The 13,028-nt window shown below is 37.5% G+C and overlaps 4 protein-coding genes across 5 annotated transcripts; 2 read left to right on the forward strand and 2 right to left on the reverse strand.

Annotated features, from left to right (window-relative positions):
- Window positions 1–216: 216 nt before the first annotated feature.
- On the forward strand, window positions 217–2,302 carry LOC103832523 (syntaxin-52). Of its 2 annotated transcripts, XM_033275322.1 has the most exons (7): window positions 217–439; window positions 829–1,047; window positions 1,123–1,328; window positions 1,417–1,517; window positions 1,589–1,633; window positions 1,899–2,031; window positions 2,064–2,302. In XM_033275322.1, the coding sequence occupies exons 2-6, from the start codon at window positions 833–835 to the stop codon at window positions 2,028–2,030; spliced, it is 699 nt and encodes a 232-aa protein (XP_033131213.1). In that variant the 5' UTR covers window positions 217–439; window positions 829–832; the 3' UTR covers window position 2,031; window positions 2,064–2,302. The 2 variants fall into 2 exon arrangements, 1 of the variants encoding a protein (XP_033131213.1); XR_004449351.1 differs by lacking the exon at window positions 2,064–2,302 and having other exon boundaries at window positions 1,589–1,820; window positions 1,899–2,036.
- A 254-nt stretch (window positions 2,303–2,556) lies between these two features.
- LOC103832430 (B3 domain-containing protein At3g19184) lies at window positions 2,557–4,391 on the forward strand. The gene is made up of 7 exons (XM_009108436.3): window positions 2,557–2,821; window positions 2,890–2,979; window positions 3,219–3,250; window positions 3,334–3,496; window positions 3,596–3,802; window positions 3,912–4,062; window positions 4,150–4,391. The coding sequence occupies exons 1-7, from the start codon at window positions 2,690–2,692 to the stop codon at window positions 4,158–4,160; spliced, it is 786 nt and encodes a 261-aa protein (XP_009106684.1). The 5' UTR covers window positions 2,557–2,689; the 3' UTR covers window positions 4,161–4,391.
- A 44-nt stretch (window positions 4,392–4,435) lies between these two features.
- On the reverse strand, window positions 4,436–8,631 carry LOC103832431 (sodium/hydrogen exchanger 6). The gene is made up of 22 exons (XM_009108437.3): window positions 8,215–8,631; window positions 8,073–8,124; window positions 7,931–7,990; window positions 7,815–7,839; window positions 7,642–7,727; window positions 7,443–7,554; window positions 7,301–7,363; window positions 7,178–7,197; window positions 7,000–7,094; window positions 6,693–6,721; window positions 6,574–6,605; window positions 6,443–6,490; window positions 6,299–6,359; window positions 6,110–6,207; window positions 5,943–6,018; window positions 5,834–5,853; window positions 5,637–5,734; window positions 5,435–5,544; window positions 5,253–5,336; window positions 5,048–5,148; window positions 4,826–4,932; window positions 4,436–4,722 (listed from the first exon to the last, which is right to left on the reverse strand). The coding sequence occupies exons 1-22, from the start codon at window positions 8,402–8,404 to the stop codon at window positions 4,664–4,666; spliced, it is 1,626 nt and encodes a 541-aa protein (XP_009106685.1). The 5' UTR covers window positions 8,405–8,631; the 3' UTR covers window positions 4,436–4,663.
- A 1,004-nt stretch (window positions 8,632–9,635) lies between these two features.
- Window positions 9,636–12,923, reverse strand: LOC103832432 (probable protein phosphatase 2C 18). The gene is made up of 4 exons (XM_009108438.3): window positions 11,624–12,923; window positions 10,836–11,231; window positions 10,649–10,766; window positions 9,636–10,571 (listed from the first exon to the last, which is right to left on the reverse strand). The coding sequence occupies exons 1-4, from the start codon at window positions 11,870–11,872 to the stop codon at window positions 9,871–9,873; spliced, it is 1,464 nt and encodes a 487-aa protein (XP_009106686.1). The 5' UTR covers window positions 11,873–12,923; the 3' UTR covers window positions 9,636–9,870.
- Window positions 12,924–13,028: the final 105 nt, after the last annotated feature.

A 13,028-nucleotide genomic window follows, 5' to 3' on the forward strand; every position in this document is an offset into this window, starting at 1 on the left:
TTGCTGTTAATTATTGGTGGTAGGCTTGATAATTTGACTCTTGACGATGAGCAGATGCCAAGTTGGCGGCAACCAAACTAAGCAACACGGAGCCGTTTGTCTGAGTGGACATTAAATGGGCTTTCATATAAAGCCCATCTCCGAATAAGCCTCCACCAGCGTTTCTCTTTAGTTCTCTTATTGGGCTCGTGTTATTATCCACTTTACACTTTACAACCCCTAATTTACTTTTGGATTTGTTCTCTTAACCCTTTACTTTGTTAAATCATCATTGAACCCCAACTTTTGACAATGATTTGTTTTCATTACAGCTTGCAAGAAATAATTAAAAGTCTCATCTCTCCGTTGCGTGATAATTTTTCTTCTCGACGACGGATCGTGGTGATTCATCGCCTTCAAATTCACCAATTAAAAGGGTTTTGATCGCAGTGCCAAGAGGGTAAGCTTCTCGATTCTTTCTTTCACCATTTAATTTAGGTCAATTCCGTCGGCTCCGTTGATTTGGGGGGATATTAAAATCTTCCCGATCATCCCTTTTTTATGAGTTTCTGGAGAATGGGTATCGCAGATTATGTGTCTAAACGTCTGATTCCTTGCTCAATTTTCTTTTACGCAACAATAAAAAAGTTTGTCTTTTTAATCCTCAAAAAAAATTTGGTGAAAAAGCTCTTTCTTATTACACGGTTTCATGTCATGTAAGAGATTTACTTGTCTCGTTTCGTTAGAAACTAGATTTGCAGCTTGTTTTTTTTTTACCTCTCTTTAATTGCCTCTTTGCGTATATACTTATTTGAGCTTAATTGTCATTGTTTTTTATTGTTTTGCAAGGTCAATGGCGTCTTCTGATGCATGGATGAGAGAGTACAACGAGGCTTTAAAACTCTCTGAGGATATTAACGGCATGATGTCCGAAAGGAACTCTTCTGGTGTAACGGGGCCTGATGCTCAGCGTCGTGCCTCAGCTATACGGAGAAAGATCACCATTTTGGGGACTCGATTAGACAGTCTTCAATCCCTTCTTGTTAAAGTTCCTGGGAAGCAACACGTGTAAGCTTCTTTTTTTTTCAATTTAGACAACATTTTGGTTTCATTGTTGGGTCTGAACCAATGTGTGATACGCAGGTCAGAGAAGGAGATGAATCGTCGCAAGGATATGGTTGGGAGCTTGAGATCAAAGGCGAATAAGGTGGCGTCTGCTTTGAACATGTCGAACTTTGCGAATAGAGACAGCTTGCTTGGGCCAGAGACAAAGCCTGATGATGCGATGAATAGAGTGTCTGGTATGGATAACCAAGGCATTGTTGGATTCCAACGACAAGTTATGAGAGGTGAGCTGCCTTTTGTTAATGTCACATTTATCCTATAGGACCGTAGTGATGGTATTGACTTATGTATGATTGCTTTCCATGAGAGTAGAACAAGACGAAGGGCTGGAGAAGTTGGAGGAAACAGTCATGAGTACCAAACACATTGCTCTTGCTGTCAATGAGGAGCTCACTCTTCAGACAAGGCTTATCGTATGTATCTGATGTATTTCCTAATGTATTCTCTTTGTTCTAATAAAAATCTGGCTTTCCTCTGCATGCAGGAAGACTTAGACTACCATGTGGATGTTACTGACTCCCGCTTACGGGTAAATATATATTCAGTGATCTCCACTAAGATGTTCCATTGATTAAAAGAGACTTGAAGTTGGTCTGTGGCATTAGATCACAAGTCCATTGTCGGAATTTTAAGACCACACACTGGTCTATTAGGTCCAAGAGCTTGTCTGTATTCGCAATCTTAAAAAACAGCAACGCCCTTTATAGTTTAATGCGGTAACTTTTTGAATTAGATTGGTTCACATCTCCCTTTGGATTTTGATGTGGTGTTTTTGCTTGAATGATGATCGACAGCGAGTGCAGAAGAGCCTAGCGGTGATGAACAAGAATATGAAAGGAGGATGCTCGTGCATGTCAATGCTATTGTCAGTGCTTGGAATCGTTGGTCTTGCTCTCGTCATTTGGCTGCTGGTTAAGTACCTGTAATCCCCCCCCCCCCCCCCCCCCCCCCACCCACCCACCAACGCCAATATGATTAATGAATTTGATATAAGCTATGAAAGTGTGTGCCTCTCCTCTATGCGAGAGTGGTTGTTATTATATTGTATGCTTCCTCTTTTTATGCTTTGTTTTTCTCTCATTCATGTGAGACAAAAAGAAGAATATCGCTGCGTGCAAAAAAAAAAAAAAAATCCTTATAATCTGTACTTCATCGTGTAATATGTTCACGAATTATATTATCATTTAACTGTCATTAATCTCTATCTATATAACTTTCAGTTAAAAAACCATATTCACTTGCCCACGCGCCTAGGCTAAGTTTGGGCCGCCAAGTGGGCTACAAGTAGCGCTAGTTTCGTATGATTAAAGGTCCACATAAAAGCCCAATAGCATATAAATAAATAAGCAGCATTTTATTAAGATGAAACCCATAACTATTTGTCTATTCACGTATCATTTTACTAAGATGAAACCCATAACTATTTGTAGAAATTCAAATTTCAATTTAGTATTATTGATTTTGACACAAAGGATAAAAAGAAGAGAAGATATTTAATAATAATAGAAGAGAAGGTGACAGGCCAACGGTCACTCTTAAAGGAAGGTTTTAATCTGTTTCTCGAAAAGCCCCAAGGAAGGAAGAAATGGTGGAATCGGAGTATGAGCAGATACGATTGAAAAGGGTGGAAGAGAACAAGAAGAGGATGATTGAGCTTAATCTCAACAAGCTCTCTCAATCTCTTCGCCTCTCCTCTCCTTCCCCCAAGCCTTCTCCTGTATATCCTCTATCCTTTTTTTATTTTCTCATTTCATTTGTGTTCTGGATTCATTTTGTAAATTACAGGCCAAGGCAAGGACGCCGCGTACTCCGGTGGACTCGTCGGAGGTCAGGAGATCGAGCCGCGCTAAGAATCCTCCTCCCAGCTACAAAGAGGTCTTTTCTTCTCTTTGATTCAGCTGAGTTATGGAATCAGATAGTTTTTATATCACGCTTCTATGAATGAACCACCGAGATAATAATTTAATATATAATTAGATAGTGATTGGAGTCTGTTTTGAGAATAATCAGATCTTGTTGTTAGATTTTGGATATTAGTATTGAAAATCTTTAATTTAATAACATTAGATTATCATCTTCTGTTAATCACACTTCTTTGATCCCTTATTTTGCAGTTTGGGCTAGAACCTTTGGATAGGCCAAGAAGGTTTGACCTGTCTACGCTCTCTCTACATCAAATCCTCATTTCATTGTGATTTTATCAATAAGTTGTTGTGTTGTGCTTTGCAGGAGCTATCAAAGGAGAGATTTGCTGAACCGGGTTTATGCCTCAGACGATGCTAGAGTCTATGCAATCGAGAGAGCAGAGGCTCTTCAGTCAAGCTTAGAGCCTGAGTTTCCGAGCTTTATCAAACCGATGCTCCAGTCACATGTTACCGGAGGGTTTTGGCTGGTATGTGTGAACCTATAGAAACTAGAATGCTATAACATGTCTGAACCATCAACCTTAGTACCAATATTACATATGTTTTGTGTTTTTTTTCGCAAACAGGGCTTGCCGCGTCAATTTTGCCATACACATCTGCCGAAGTACGATGAAATGATCACTTTAGTTGATGAAAACGAGGATGAATCTGTGACCAAATACCTTGCTGATAAGAATGGTCTTAGCGGAGGCTGGAGAGGTTTCGCTATTGATCATCAGCTTGTCGATGGAGATGCTGTTGTCTTTCACCTTATCAACCCAACTACCTTCAAGGTACAAAGAAAATTCACTTGTATATCTTTGATTTGTTAGAAATTTTATTAGGGAGTTAAAAGGCATGATGCATATAAGTAGTGCCTGTTGAAACTTATTGCTTGTTCAGGTGTATATCATTAGGGTAAATGATGAATCAAGCAACGGTTTGGGTGGGAGTAATGGCAAAGAGCTTGTTATTAAATCAAACAAGAATCAAGAAGAGAAGAAGGTTTCAGAAGTTCATCCCTTGTCAAACAGTGGTAAAAGAAAGCGAAGAGGTAATAATATTGTCACAAATCTCTCCCTTGTCAATCTCTTATTAGCTATAGTTTCTGATGTTTAAAGTTGTCGATTGATGGGTGCAGGCAGGATGTAGAGTTTGAAGAAAGCTTGGACTAGGGACTTCAATGGAAGGATGCAGTAGTTTAAATAACCTAATTAAAAACTTCTCTGTTTTGGTTTCTCGGATGAGGTGTGTAGTTTATGTGATGAGATATATTGTTATGCTAATATTTTGGTAGCTACGTTGATTTTATATGAAAATCGAACATATGTAGCCCTACTCTTGAGCACTTGCATTAAAGTGTGTTCTTTCTTATTGTCGTAATTGGTTGCACACCTTATACGTCATTTTACTACACATGCTCCGGATGTTGACAAGTATAATCAGAGCCATTGCCATTAAGTTTCTTCCTTTTTAGTGTGAATGTAATTAGCCAAAACAATATGCACTAAAGGTTCAGAGCAAGAACAGAGTCCAGTAACCTGACTACTACTATTACTCTCGGACAACGACGATCAAATTTGTTTTTTTTATGTACACGAACAACTGCATCACTATGTCTCCTTGTCAATGCCAACAACTATAGCTTTCTCGTCTCAGAAAGTTAGCCCCCGGTTATTAAAGTTCCCTCTTCTAGTAAAAGGAATCCGTTCTTCTGCACATAATAGACAACCAAACCGTTTAAAATTCCATGGTTGTAGAGAAACAATAAAGCATATAATAGTGTGGACGAGAGATTATCATTAATATGTTGTTACCATGGTGTTGGTCATCGTTAATATCATCATCTTCATCATAATCTCCGTTATTACTTGTGAAGAACGGTGTTAAGTAGTTCCTGTCTAGTTCTGAAAATGACTTTGCGCTGCGTGAAACAAAACAAAACGAACGTTTTTTTATTGTTTTATTGTTTCTAGTGTTTTGATACGAACTTGAAAGCGGGACTTGATCTCCTGAGTGTAGATTAATCAGTAATTTACCTCTTATGGAACTCTCGTAGTTTTGTCCTGAATCCACTTTCTGATGGTGAACCTTCATCATCAAACCTAGTCATATACCGATTGTTCACCACTTCAAACCCCTGACAAAGCATAAAAGATAGGGTAGGGTGTTAACCATGGCATTGAGAGACCAGGATTAACTTTACGCTGAGGAGAAAAATAGGAGGTCTTTAACTTTACTTACATCACCAAGGGATGTATCACGGCTATCGCCTACAACCTCTAGGGCTTCAAGCATTGTACCTGTGGATCCTCCAATCAGTAACACCTGTAATCCGTTTCAGTAGCATCAATGATCACATAAAAAAAGCAATATATTTTGGCTCAGCTATCAGCAACAGAAACCTATAAAGAAGGATGGCTTACCGTTACAACAACAATGGCTGTAGTTGCCGTGAAAATAGTTTGACCATGCCCGTCTGGGAGTTCGTGAACAGATTGTAGAGCAAGAGCAAAAGCCATAGCCCCTCGAAGTCCTATGCAATCCACATATCTTGTTTACTTTTTTTTTAATGAGGTATTGAAAACAGTATCTACCATTCGTAAACAGAGAGCAGTAGTATCTTACCACTGTACCATAGTGCTTTTTGATGCGTCATAGGTATTTTCCTATGTGCAGGTCGTGCTAAGTTGACCAAATATCCACAACCAAACACATTAGCTGCCCTGAGTAAGACGCATGCGAAAAGGAGTAAACACTATCAGACACTAAAAACAACACAGAACATGATGTGAAAAGATCATTAAGTGAAACAAAAAGGGTACCTCGCAATTACGATGAACAGCTGAGGTTCGTCACGAAAAATAAAAAGAAAGTTAAGGAGCAACAGCAACTTATACAAATAGAATATTGAACCAAACGGTAAAAGGATACAATCGAGAAAAAGATGAATCCCACGTGTGACCAACTGTGCTTTTCCATTGCAATATCAAAACCCATGTAGATGAACCTGCAGATATGATCATTTGGAAACATAACGTCAGGCCATTGACAGAAATCAACCATCAAAATGCTTGAGAGTGTACAAATCAAATGCATACACAAATGTCTCTGCCAGGGAAGATATCAGATGAAAAAATGCAGACACAAATCGCTGAGAATTTGTAGACAAGTTTGAGTAGGTATAATGCTTCATGACCTGAAAGACACAGGCAGTTCCCACTATAATATTTTCCTTTTGGCTGAGGAATCATATCACACAAACTCATATAAATAGAATGACAACTTACAATCCCAGTAAATAGAATCGATACGATGCCAGATAGACTGAGACCTTCAGCAAGCATGTATCTACACAATAAAAACAAAGTTAATAAACCTAAAGAAAACATATACACCTAATTATATAGGAGAAAAGATGCAGCATTACTTACGAGAAATATGGAAAAAGCACAAAGAGGCAGCACTCCAAGTTCTGAAGACTGAAAGGAGCAAGAAAATCAGAATAAAATATTTCCGTGCTGACCATTAGAAAAATTTCAGACATAGAACTATGGTCACTCACTTGTCAACATCCAACCCTGCATACTTGAAGAGGTGCTTTGCATTAAGGCTAACAACTCGTTTATGCGTATGAAGTGAAGTAAAAATGTGTCATAAGAAATTAAAACCAAAAAAGGATATGAGAGCAGAAGTAAATCCAACTCCAACCCCTGCAGAAGCAGCACACATTAGTCTCTTTTATAACCCACAAAGCAAAGATAAAGGAATATATAATGACACTGGAAAATGTTGAGATGCTTGAGAGGTAAAATTTAGTTTGATATTTATATGTTACTTTTCTTAGGTTGCTAAAACTTGCTGATATCTTTAAGAGATTTAGCAGCCTTCTCAAAATCAAGCGCTACCATGCCATTTCAAGTCGAAAGAGCCAAACCATATATGAAAAATATAGACAGGAAAAAAGAGGAAGCAGATAACAAAAGCAAACCTGCAGACATTGACCCGACAAAGGTTTCAAGAAACCTGACTATCACCATAAAGAAATTCTGACCAGTTGAGTGACTTCTTACCAAGGACATTGTCCTGCACCCCAGTTCAAAGCGTTGTTAAAAATCTTACCATTTGATTATCGTCTTTCACAGCATATTTTAAATTAGCTAACATACCTGTACAGAGATATGGCCATCTGCCAAAAGCAACAAAAGAAAAAAAGAATAAATCTGATGAGTAATGTGATATTTTTCATCCTAATATAAGGAATCAGAAATCACTACTCAAAAACCACTAACAGCATCATTTAAAACCGATTCTCCAAACACCAGGGCATACAAATTAACATCCGATCCAAGTTCCTGCCAAAGAATACAGTAGTAAGAAGTGATAGATATCTACTGTTTCAGAATCTCATAGCAAAGCGGCAAAAGAAAGTACCTGGAATATAGACAAGACAGTGACAGGATCAGTGGCTGAGATAAGAGAGCCAAACATGAGACACTCGACGAATGGAAGCCTGTACATGAGAAACATCACGCCGCCAAGGTACCTTTCAATAGAAAAAGAGTATTAAATGACGGAAATGGGACCTTTTAAGTCAACAAACAGAAGCTATTCAGAGGACAGAGATACATACACTAGCACGCCAGTAACAATGGAAGCCACAAAAGTTCCAAGTACAGAGAAAGTGACAATGGCTCCAAAGTTTGAAAAGAAAGGTTTCTGCATAAGACCCACTAACAAAGTAAGCATCATCAAGAATTCAAAACTTAAAAAAGCAATAAAGACATGAGAGCTCTCTGCACTTACGGGTTGTAGGCTGAATCCTGATTGGGTGCAAACAAGTACGTCAAGGAAACAACATAGAGACTATGTATACAAAAAGAAAAAAAACAGTAGCAGATGCAAACTCGATCAAAGGATATAATATGATGGGCGGAAGCAGAAACAGAAAGAAGAATTCATCGTGGAAATTGAACCATGTCCTGAATAAAATTAAAAAATTAATTAGCATTGAAGAATACTTACACATATACTAAATTAATCAAAAGAAGAGCTTGAACGAACCTTATGCTAGTCTCCGTGTTGGAGACGTTCGCTAAACCACCAACGATCAACCCTAATTTTCAAACAAATTCTACAAGGAATCAATCAAAACCTTTCGAGGAGGAGGACGATCGCAAATGCAAATGAGTAAGGAGACACAAACCGATGAGAAGCGAAGCACTAGCTTCGGGTAGATAATAGAACTTATGACGGCGAAGGACGTGGCCGAGTACGAAAGAGAGGACGAGCATCATGATCTGGAGCAAAATCCCGACTCCGGCGGCTTGCTGCTGCTTCTCTTGCCCCTGCGGGTCGTGAATCGCCGGCGAAATCTGCAGCTCCGACGACGACATTACGCCTCGAAGAAATTGAAAAATCTAGGGTTTCTAATCAATGAGACTTGCTCTTGTTTGCTCTTCTTCTTCTTCTTCTTCCTCGTCTGTGTTTAACTCGTTCTTCCTTTGTGTAGACGCGTCTTTCTTTTTATAGGAATCCGCGTCCCTACTTAACTTCTCAGGTGGGTTTCTGTTTTGGGCTTTTATGGGCCTACTTGTTTCTAACCCCAATAAAATTATTTGGGCCCAACTGCTCTATAATAATGATATTATTTAGAGAAAAGACTAGAATAGCACCAAACCAAGTTTTTGTTCCCAAAGTAGTACTCAAGGCTAAAAGTCACAAAAATAGGTTTCATTAAAGAGGTAATATACACTTATACCCCTTGGTTTAATTAATCCAAACCTTAGGGTTTAGAGTTGAGGGGTGGGGTTTTGGAATTAGGGTTTAAAATTTTATAAAAATAAATTCTAAAATAAAAAATAAAAATTTTAAAAACAGTTTCAAAAATTATTTTTAAATTATAAAAAGTAAATTTGAAAAAAAAATAAAAAAAAAATTTGAAAAAAAAATTATAAAATTTCGAATCTGAAAACATATAATCTGAAACTATAAAAAAAAATTTCATTTTTTCATTTTATTTATTTTTATTTTATTTATTTTTATTTATTTTTGTTTGCTTATTTAATTTTAAACCAAGGGTATTATGGATATTTTACCCGTTAATGAATGTCATTTATGTGACTTTCTCCTTCTAGTGCTATTTTTGAGACATAAACTTTAAAAGGTGCTATTATTGACAATTGCCCTATTATTTAATCTCAAATTACAAGATCTTTTAGATTTAGATTTCAGTTTTATTAAAAACTGAATAAATAATTATATTTTAAAATTAGTTGGTCTTTAGTTCATTTTTTTCAAAATTTGATTTCTAATTAATTTTTTCAACAGTTTATTTTTTAATATATATTTTCACTATTATATTTTAAACAAAAACAACTTTCATAATGTTTTTACTTAAAATATCTTATATTTTGAAACATAAAGAATTCTAAAAGCAAAAAATTACTTTGTTCATGTATTATTACCACAAAACTTCTGAAGACACAAACAAGAAAATGATTTACTAAAGTCATTACAGCAATTGCCATTATCATATTGTTTTAAAATCTTTTTTTTATCTAACCACACATGTGTTATCCTACTAAAACACATTTACCACAGAAAAAAAAAAACAAAAAAGGACTATTAATCTAAACCTTTGCTGTATTGTAGTGAAATTATACATGTAAGAAGATGAGCAAACTCACATGTCTGAAAGATTAAACTGGAAGGAAAAAAACACTACATGAAGAAAAGAACAAGAAAGAAAAAAAAAAACAAAACATTGATATGACACAAAAGAACATGGTGATGTGTGGTGTCTGTGTCAGTTTCAACTTATAGAAGCAAACAAGTAGAAAAAAACAACAAAGAAAGGTCATCACAACCATTTTCTCCAACTACTTGATCTAAGCTCACCAGACAAGAACCTTGGAATGCTCAATAAACTATTAACCCTCGTCAACCCTTCCAAAGCAGACCACTCTTCATCATCCTGTGCAACTGATATACATTCAGCAAGTGTCATTGTCGTCATCATCTTCGACTCAGTCCGACAACTCTTAGGGATACTTTCCTCTTTAACCGGAACAATCTCGCCCTCCTCCTCTTCCACCTTGTTACTGATACTGACACTCTCTATGGACTCTTCTTCTTTGTGTGAATCCTTTACTACATTGGACACTGATGAATCTTGTAGAAAGAGGCAGACTACAGTACAGTCATCGTTCTTGGAAGTTGGATACTTGATTCTCCATGATCTAACCGCTGTGTCCACCAGAGCTCGAGCTGCTGTGCTTCGACTAGGAGCTGAAGCAATAATGTCCACAGCTTCTTTGTTTGACAACACATCCCATACACCGTCGCTAGCAAGAATAATGAACTGATCTCTCTCTGTAAGGCGGCGGTAGTTAATGTCCGGGACTGAGATAAGACCGTAGTCTTTAAGACAGAAGTCGCCAAAAGCTCGAGCCATTGCTAAACCAGGTGAGTCGCTGTTTGGTAGCCACACACGAGCTACTTCAGGCTCATCTTGCAACGCAAAGACTCTGCCTTTACACTTCTGGATTCTTGCTGATTCACCTGAGAGAGTTCAAAGAAAGAGAACGTTACCAAAACTGTCTTCTCATTCTTCAGAGTTTTTTAAGAATCTAACGTACTTGGGAGATCAGGTTTTAAGTCTATGGTTAGTTGCACAGCGACCAAAGCGTTGTCTAGGTCTCTTGTGGCAAGAACAGCTCTCGAGTCACCAATGTTTCCGACCACCAAGTCCTCACCCTAATTAAGAAACCATTAATTAACAATCAAAAGCGATGAGATTAGAGGCAAAGCTAAGAAAGTACCAACCTGCTTGATCAAAGTGACTGAAGTCGTTCCGCTGCAGAAGCAATCAATAGTAGGATGCATTTTCAGGTCTTTATCTATCTGCTGACAGGACTTGAGCAACGCGTGTTTAAGAGGCAGATACATCTCTGGAAGTGCATCGATGTTCTCATTTGGATTCAACTCACACCACTGCTCATCCATAGTAGTAACACACTCGCTTCTCTGTGCTTCTTCTTCATCCTCCTCTGTACCCTTCTCATTCACTAAGCCGTTTTGGTCTGACTCTGAGGTCAGTTTCAATTGGGTGGAGAGCGTGGAGGGCAATGTATCTCGGACTTTCTTGGCGACCATATGACCAAATGGTCCGTGTCCATCGAATACACCACAGAACACTGTACCGTCTCTCGAACAAAAGTTCTGCAATTTTGAAGTAATTTTCATAAGTTATATAATGTCTATTTATCTAAATACAACACCAAAAAAAAATAAGAAGATATAGAAGCTAGTGGTCCCTGTACAACTATGTGGAAACAAGTCAAAGACTCAAGACAGCACAAGAACACAAATGGCAGAGCAAAGCCAACTCATTTTCAAAGCTCTAAGCTCTGTGATGGTCCCAAAAATGGATAGAGACATGCATCATTCCAAGTTTATCTCACTTACTAAGCAACTACCAACAAAGAATAATGCAACCATGTTCTGTATATCCATTTTTTTTTAGCGTTACTCATACGTTGAACAATGAAATGGGTTGAAAAAAACTGAGTGAAAAGATCAAAACTTTGGAGAGATTATCTAAGGAAACAAACCTCAAAAACGAGCATAGCGTCTTGATTGGTTCCTTTCTTCCCCTGCTGTGTGTAAAGACATGCAATTTCACTCGAACCATTCGAGATCAACCGACCTGAAACCTCTTGAACCCCTTCGACTTCGCCGCCGCCCTTTAAATCTCTAGGCCGCCGCCACCGTCCGGAGCTATCATCCGCTAACTCCGCGGTGGAGCTGGTTTCTCCCGGTTCCTTCCCGGTAGTCCTATCTACTGAATAACACAGACCCATTTTGAAAAATCTGAAGACAAAAAGCTCAAAGCTTTTTTAAAACTAAGTTCAAATTTTTTTCTTGAAATCAACGATTGAAACTACGAATTTTCCGGGAGGTTATGTCGGCAATGATTTGTGGTATTAGTCTCCTCGGCGAATAAAGAAGCCAAACGAGAAAAAAAACGAAAACCAGTAAAGAGCTCAAAAACCGAGACTTGGAGAGAGTCTACTAAACACTTTAGCTTTAGCTTTTTTTGTTGGACCTGATTTTTCAAAACTTTCTCGGGAAAACAGCTATTTTTCTCGAGTAAAATGGAAAAGAGAGGTAACAACAGATCATCAAACTCTAATTAATTGGAACAGAGCGACGCCAATACCAGCAGACCCACAGAGACCCCAACGTTTACTTACTCCACTTCCTAAGTAGAGAGAAATAAAAGAAAGAATTAAAATTTTCGTGGAGTAAAGAAAAGAGTAAGTAATGATTCAAAGAACAACTGAGAAAGAGAGATGAAGAGGATGATCATTGATCAGACAAAGGTCATAGTTTGGTTCCGCACGTGAGATCTTTTTTTTTTCTTCTCCTTTCATTTTAGATTTTTCGATTTTTCTGAATTAATAATTGTGGGGAAATTTGGTTCTTGGCTGCATCGTACCCTCCATCACCAGAACTTCACCCACTTACGCGTTGCCACGTCAGATTCTCGGGTGTCTTCTGTCTGCCTGTTAATGTGTCGGATTTGATGGCTAGTTAATGATAAATTGACTGTTTACGCTCTCTGCTAATTAATTAATTAGTAAAGCGTTAACTATTTAATCCGTCACAATGCCCCTTTCTGCCTTTATTAAACCTAAATTCTAAAGCCAGCCAATTTAGAAAACTTTACTTTTTGTCCACAAAATTATTAATTTTAAAGCTTTTGAGAAAACATAAGAAAACTTGTGTTAATTTAGGAAATTTTTACTTGTGTTAGTTACTGCATCAATTTTAAAGCTTTAGAGAAAACACGAGACAAAAAATAAAGCTCAGTTAACTGGATTTTCAATCCTGTATGAAATAGAATCAGTTTTTTTATATAACTTTTCTTCATAAATGTATATGCTCTATGCCTCTATCTCTTATAAGAACATTAAAGAAATGCAATTATGACTGAAAATAGAATTCACGGATTGT

This window comes from Brassica rapa, chromosome A07 (genome assembly GCF_000309985.2).
Source record: "Brassica rapa cultivar Chiifu-401-42 chromosome A07, CAAS_Brap_v3.01, whole genome shotgun sequence".
In the NCBI taxonomy this organism is placed as follows: domain Eukaryota; kingdom Viridiplantae; phylum Streptophyta; class Magnoliopsida; order Brassicales; family Brassicaceae; genus Brassica; species Brassica rapa.